At 42.5% G+C, this 7,361-nt stretch overlaps 1 protein-coding gene across 1 annotated transcript; it reads right to left on the reverse strand.

Moving 5' to 3' along the window:
* Positions 1 to 318: 318 nt before the first annotated feature.
* SLN (sarcolipin) lies at positions 319 to 2,182 on the reverse strand. Its single transcript, XM_026790758.2, has 2 exons — positions 2,025 to 2,182; positions 319 to 982 (listed from the first exon to the last, which is right to left on the reverse strand). The coding sequence occupies exon 2, from the start codon at positions 873 to 875 to the stop codon at positions 780 to 782; it is 96 nt and encodes a 31-aa protein (XP_026646559.1). The 5' UTR covers positions 876 to 982; positions 2,025 to 2,182; the 3' UTR covers positions 319 to 779.
* Positions 2,183 to 7,361: the final 5,179 nt, after the last annotated feature.

Here is a 7,361-nt window from a genome sequence, read left to right on the forward strand (position 1 = left end):
AAATAAAACTGTGGGAATCCCTGCCTGAAATCGAGCTTCAGAAAACGCGATTATTGATGATGTTCCAGTGGGACAAAGGCTCTCTTTGAAGTCCGTGCCCACAGGCACCAAGGGTGTAAGTCTCTCTGGACAGAAAATCACCCAAACAGGTCATATGTGTGATTACATGTCTGCTAAGCTGCAGAGTTTCCATCCTACAGCACTTTTTAAAAAATACAAATTGAAATGTAAGTAGGAGGAACAAGGAAACCACCCCACTTTCATATCAAACTGTACCATTGGCTCAGGTCAGGAGAGGGATAAGGAATGCTCCAAAAAATGGTTTTACATGGTCTTTATTTAAACAAAATGTGCAAGTGGAAGCAGAGGTTTCACATTCCTTTCTGCTAAGCCAGTTTATGCCTTTTACATTGGATAATACAGGCTCTTACATTACACACTGCAGTTTTACACCCTCCAGAACCCAACACTGCTGCCAAACAAGCCAGCACGGTGGGCTGGGAGTACAGCACGCACAGAAACTACCATAGAGGAGACAGCCACATCAAGCTGTTCCTAAGCATCTTACACTTTACAGCTGGACCTCTGCAGACTGAAAGAATTACACCATCACAGACCCATTACAAACATTAGCACAGGCAACAGATAGGAGAGAGTGAAAAAATAAAGGTTCACAACATCCTTAATTGACTGAAAGCTAATTGCTGTGGCATGCTGTGGGTGCCACTGATATGTGTGATGCACACAGTGAAATCACCTCCAGGGTTTCTGAGAGTCTTTCAATCCTGGTAAGACTTCACAAGGAGCCACATGAGTATTACAGTAACCAGGACAACCATGAAGTTGAGGCAAATTTCTCGTGTGGAAAGTTCCATTTTTTGGGAATAATGAGGAGAGAGCAGAGGTCAGCAGGCAGAGCAAAGGGAAAACTCTGGTGACTTGCTTGGATGTGTCCTTGAGCTCAACCTTAAGGTCACAGGCTCTTAAAAAAAAAAAAGAAAAAGAAAAATATGTAAAGGACAGATGCATGAAGGTGGCAGATTCCGTAGAGTTTTTTATGTCAGTCTAGATAAATGTTGTTTCAGTGGCCAGGAGTCAGAAAGCACTGGGGTGCTAAGAAGTAAAAGTCATCTTTGGCAGCTTATCACCTTCTTTGATTTCCAGCAAGGACGTTCCCAGTGTCACCCCAAAATAGAGTACACAGGTGTGAGCAGTCTGTGTAAATCAATGCTGCTTTCTGCAAGTGTTCTCAAATAAATAATGCCCAAGACCCATTTCAACAAGTATACATTGTAAATAGACTACTGTTAAGAGTTTTTTAATTCCTATATTTGTAGGTGTATTGTTTTTAAAAAATTAAGTGCAAACTATTATTTTATAGAGAAAGATTAATAAATGTGAATTATTTGGTACTACTAAAAGTACAAGGAGAACCTGAGGTTAGACATTTTAATTTCTGAAGAACTTCACATATTTTGTGAGTCATTTCCACAGATGAAATAGTATTTTCTCAATAAACTTCTGCCTTTCCTGAAATTTAAAGGACAAATTGAATTAAAAAATGCTAAAAGTCTCAGTTTTCAAAAATCCCATTCAAGTAGTACTCATAAACTTTTCTGTTGGTTATTGCCTTTATTTACTTTATGACAGCAATTTTTGAATTTTATATGATTTTGGAATTCATGCAGAGAAAAGAGAATACTTTATCAGAAATATCATGCACTAGTCTCTGCATACCATGTAAATAAAGAACCCTTAAACAAATGAAACATTAAGTCTAGACAAAGAATTTCAGCTGCACAACCAGATTAGGCTGTAACATCTCTGGTGCAAATGAGAAGCCTTGGGACCACACCAGCATGAAGACAGAGAGTTTCAATTGAAGTTGCTTTAGTTTGCAGATTAAATATTAAAAGCCTAGTGCATGCAGTTAACGAATTCCTACATTTTCAAGTTGTTTTGCCAGCCTTCTATGTCCTTGCACAGGAGAAAATCTGACCTAATAAGTAAGCCAGTTCTTTTACCTTGAGGAGGTAAATGGAGCCCAGTGGTTCTGCCTCTGGACTTTGGGTCACTGCAGATAATCTTTCCCTCCAAGCTTCTGCCTATCTCCCACTCGGTCTGGGTGCTCTGTCCCTGTGTGGGAGCTAAAGTAGGCTGAGGGTGGAGACCAACAAGTGCATTGGCAATCCAGGTGCTGACATCACCCCCCCCAAATATTTTTAAAGGGCTAAGCTGGGCTGCAAATTTGGTAAAGGCTGTTTATGCAGTGGGCTCTGTGGGTGTATTTGGTTCTTTTGTCACGGTGCTGTACTAACAGCAGAGCTGTGTGCATCTCTTGGGAGTCAATTGGATCTGACAGAGAATTTCATACAATCATAGAATGGTTTTGGTTGGCAGGAACCTTAAAAATTATCCACAACTCCCCTGCTCTGGACAGGGACACCTTCCACTAGACCAGGTTGCTCAGAGCCCCATCCAACCTGGCCTTGAACACTTCTGGGAACTGGGGCACCCACAGCTCCTCTGGGCAACCTGTGCCAGTGTTTCACCACCCTCACGATGAAGAATTTCTTCCTAATATCTAATCTAAACCTACTCTTTGAGCGGGAAGCCATTCCCCCATGTTCTGTCACTACATTCTTTCCCTTGGCCTGTTGGTGTGGCCTGTTCTTTCCCTTTCTCTGCACTTTTCCCCAGTGTGGAGAAAGGGAAAGAAAGGCACTTGAAGAGTTTTGTGTGCAGAGCTAAGGATGTCAAGACCATTTCCAGGATACAGAGCCTGTCTACATATCTATCTTTCTGAGTACAGTACAGCTGTTGCTGTTCCACATACCTATAGTCTGCACAGCTTCTTGAGTTCATATGCATTTAAAAGAGAGTGAATAGGAGCAAAATATACTTTTCATTTCAATACAAATAACTGAAACAGAATAATTTCCTGGATAGGAAAGTTTGGGACTGGTTTGTGCTCAAAAGTACAAAACATTTCTTTAAAGAACTGTTGACAATCTTACATACTCTTCCCTTGTTGAATTTCAGTGCTGGTGTGAACTTCAACTATCTGAGCATACAGAGATGTATTTCTGCTACCATGTAGTGTTTCACCCCAGACAGACACTGCTCTGTGGTCTAGAAAGCTGTAACCCCCACATTCCCTTATCTTTGCTCAAGGCACAGCTAGAACTCGCTGAAAACATGAACAAGAAGTGGCTATTTGCTCCCTTTGAATTGACACAGCAGAGCGAGCTGGAATGGACTGGGAGCAGACAGTGCCATGGGTTTCCCCCTGCTTGGAAAAGACAGGCATTTCCACTGAAGTCAGAGGGTCACTTCTGCAACACGGTGCTGCCAGAGGAGTGGGGGGATCCTGCTCAGGTTTAAGCGTGTAAGGCTAGCCACAGCACTGACCTTATTCTCACTGCCAATCACCGTGTGGTACATAGCATGCAGATAATTTATTGATTCTGATGCCTTTTGTATATTTATACTCAGGAATGCTGGGACATATTTTGGCTCAGAGTATCCAAGTTTGTTTGTCACCATCCCCCCCCGAGCTCCTAAGGAGCATCATCACTGGCACTCACATCACGGGACCATGGCCGGTGAGCGAGGCCAGCTGGCTGGAAACCTACCCTGTGGAAAACACAACAAAACAAATAGCTGTGGGTAACCAGGGGGGCGGAGGGCAGTGCTGCTTGGGTTTTGCTGGATCATCTCCCTAAATAGTCTTCCCACGGGATCAGTGGAGGTGGGAGGGGGATTGGAGCAGTAGAAGATTTCTTTGGTTTGACTGCCTTGGCACTTGCCCTCCTACACAGCCAGGAGCACGTTCACAAAAGCCAGTGTGCTGCGTGGCAGCCTTGTGCTAAAGCACACAGATCAACCAGCAAGGGCTGTAACCCTTGCCTCATCCAGGAGTTACATGCCTGAGTAGGTTTGCAGGGTCCTGTCACAATGCTTGCTCTGCTGAGCCATCTTTTTAGGGGAGACTAGGGCAAACATCTCACGCTTACAGGGATTTGGGAAATCCAGGATGAAAATGCTCCTTTTAGCCAGAGGGAAGCAAGATTATGACTACCATGAGCCTACCCCAGACCATTTCCTCCTTTGGGATGTTCTGAAGCAGAAATCTGTGGATTTCTCATGTTATACCTCATTTACTTCACCTTGAATCACATAAATGTTCACCAGAGAAAAGGTGAAACATTTGAATGCCATTCACTCTAATTACTGAATGTTACACAGCACTGCCCAAATATTCCCACTGGGCTATGGAAACCTTGGGATTTCTTTTACTCTCTGCTAATAGAAAACTCGTTTTTAAACCCAGAATCCATCAGCTCTGGTCCCCATGCTCAGGTCCCCTGCACTTCCACCCTGATGGAGAGTTCCTTCTCCTCTGTCCCAGTTCATCTCCTTCTTCCTTAATGTCCTGCATGACAACTAGAAAATTTCCCTTCTTCAAAGCAGGGAAACAGCACCATAAATGTCATTAATCACAATACACACAACAAACACTCCAACTCACTTCTACAGGCATAGATGTTTCACTCATTTTTTGTGCTGAGGATCTTGCAGTAGACCATGGATGAGCATACAGCATCACAATTATTCATTGCTGAACCAGAACAAAGTTCATCTAACCCAACACACTGACTGGCAGCTGGGAGAAGTATATAGAAAACAGGAAAAAAAATATGATCTTTGCTTAGATATGCTCAAACATCTGGGATTCAGCCTACGGGGATTGCTGGATAGGAACTACAAACAGGTTGCCTTTATGACTCCCTCTTGCTCATTCCATGAATAATTCTAGATCAGGCAACTTGTTAATAATAGTTGAGCTTTACCTATATATTACATATGTACACACAGACATACAGACACACACACAGACTCTTGTGAAAAAAAAGGGGCTTAGCACTGACCAGGAGGTCCAATAAACACCCCTGAGCTCTGGAATTTTCCCCGGATGCTAACTGTGAATCCAACCAGTGTCTGAACATCTGACTTCAACTCACCACAGATCAGAGCTTGTGATTGACCAGAGGATGAAACTTCTGCCCCCTCCACCCAACCTCCCCCCACAAAAAAGAAAACCACTTACTCCTGCTCTTTATGAAAAAGCATAAAGACCTTAAAGGCTGTTTCTTTAAAAAGCTGGTCTATTTATCCAAGTGATTTAGTACTGATTAGGAAAGCAGAAAGGAGAGAAAGAGGATGAGCGTAGTGATTTTACTTGAAATGCTAATCCAGAGGTTTAGATGCAGTGTTGAATTTTTTTCTCATTGTCACTTTTTCTCCTTTTTCTGACAGATCTGAATGTTCTCAGCTTTCATGTGGCCATGCCAAAACTCCATTTTCATGCCTCGCATACTCAAACTTAAGGCTCCAGTCTATATTTAAAGCTGCTGTGACTATCTCACGTTCTTCCCAGCCTACTAATCAAGTTCCATATAATCTTTCAAAGCCATTCTTACACAGTTAGAGGATATTGTGCTCATTCTTGCTCTCAGCATTGCTTTTCTTACCAAATGCAGTATATGTATGTATAAGTATGGGCCATGAGTCACAAAGGTGTTTACTATTGTTGCCAGCGTAATTGCTTGTTCTCTGTCAGAGCTCATTTCTTTTTATAATATTTTCTTCTTGCAACATTTTTATTAGGTTTTGGGTGTTGTTTCATTAATTTTAGACTTCAGAAGACACTCCTTTTATTTCTCTACAGCATTTTCAATTGGACAAATATTGCAATACTGTGAGACAAACTACAACCCTCTGTGGCAATGTACTTAGACCAATAAAAGACCATGTGCAACCCTGAACACAGAGGGGAAAGAAGAAAACTTGAAATTACTTCTAAAGCTCCAGAAATGGGAGGTAAGGTAAGAAGGATAAAGCAAAGGAGGCCTTAATTTTAAACTTTTATAGCTGGCTGTCTCAAAAAAAATTAAACATCAGGTCACAAGTGAAGAAAACATCAATTCCCCTTCAACGGCAGTGACCCACTCACTCCAGGGACAATCAAGCACTGAATAGCATTGGGAAATTAAATATCACAATGGAATTATGCAAAAAATTATGTTGAAAGTTAGACAAAAATGGGTGTATTTTACATCTTGGCTCCCATATTCTTACATTTTACTTGTTCTGAATGGAGTTGAATTCTGGGACACAGCCTTTGTCTTTCACAGGGCTTTACGGAAAACCATTAAAAGCCAACTACTCCCAGTGATGCTAAATGTCAGGCCTTGAAGTTAATGAGTTTCTCCAGGAAGATAACTAAAGGCTAGGAGGGAATTCATGGCTATGCACTGGGATATGCCATCACTGCACTTGCTTGTCCAGACAGTACTGATGAAAGCTATGGAGAGGGTTTTGAGCTTAAATGCTTGTAAAGCTAATTTCAGCAATCAGGATCAAGGTCACAGACATGCAGATTACTGAGGCCACACTCTTCCATACCACCTTAAAATGTGCTGGCAGACAGAGCTGCAGTTTGGGCAGACAGAGAAGGCAGGAGCACGTTAAATCCCTGGGAATATGAACCCCTGCATTGGTAACATCCTCAGCAGCACAGTAGTTGTGACCTTTGCCACATCTGTCTTCCAAAAAATGCCATTTATGAGGCTTATTCTTGAACCAGCAGACTTCTGTCCACAAGCATAAGGTGCTAGCAGAACAGACCAAAAATCTAGTCAGCACTGGTTCAAAGAAAAAAACAATCTGCAGACTCGTAAGGAAATACATGAGAGGGATTGATGGCAGAAGATGCAGTGGAGGAAGAACACATTTAAATCAGAAACAAAACAAACAAGCAAAACAAATCTCTTTAAAAGTGATTTCTGAGTGGTGCAGGAAATTTCTGCAGGTCGTGGAGGAGAGACTGGGGCAGCAGGTTAGGGGCCCAGGCAGAGAATGCAGATTTCTGCGCTCAGGCCATGGTGTTCAGTGCTTTTGTATCAAGAATTATTGATGCCCTTGTAGCTATCAACAGGTCACAAGTCTGCAAAGGGTTCAGCTGCCCTGGAACAGGTATGGGCACAGAGCACAGAGGGTGGCTGTGAACCTACAGCCTGTGGGTGGCACCCTGGTAAACAGGCATATAAGCAAAGACAGGGTGCTTATCTCTGGAAATAAAAGGGGCAGCTTTGTAAGTAAGTGTGAAGTAACCTCTGAGTAGGAGTTCGGCCACGATTTTCCACTGATGTCAGTCTGGTTCTCCTCTTACTCTAGCACAGAGTGAGGCATCTGTGCACTTACAGCCTGGTTTGATCTCTTCCATGGAAAGAAGTGAGTCTTCAATAAAATATGTCCTGGCACTGTGAAGAAATACAATTTTTATCTCTGTGAACAAC

This window comes from Zonotrichia albicollis, chromosome 2 (genome assembly GCF_047830755.1).
Source record: "Zonotrichia albicollis isolate bZonAlb1 chromosome 2, bZonAlb1.hap1, whole genome shotgun sequence".
NCBI lineage: Eukaryota > Metazoa > Chordata > Aves > Passeriformes > Passerellidae > Zonotrichia > Zonotrichia albicollis.

Coding starts and splice junctions, on each gene's coding strand:
- SLN (XM_026790758.2), bottom strand. CDS start 875: ATGGAACTTTCCACACGAGAAATTTGCCTCAACTTCATGGTTGTCCTG.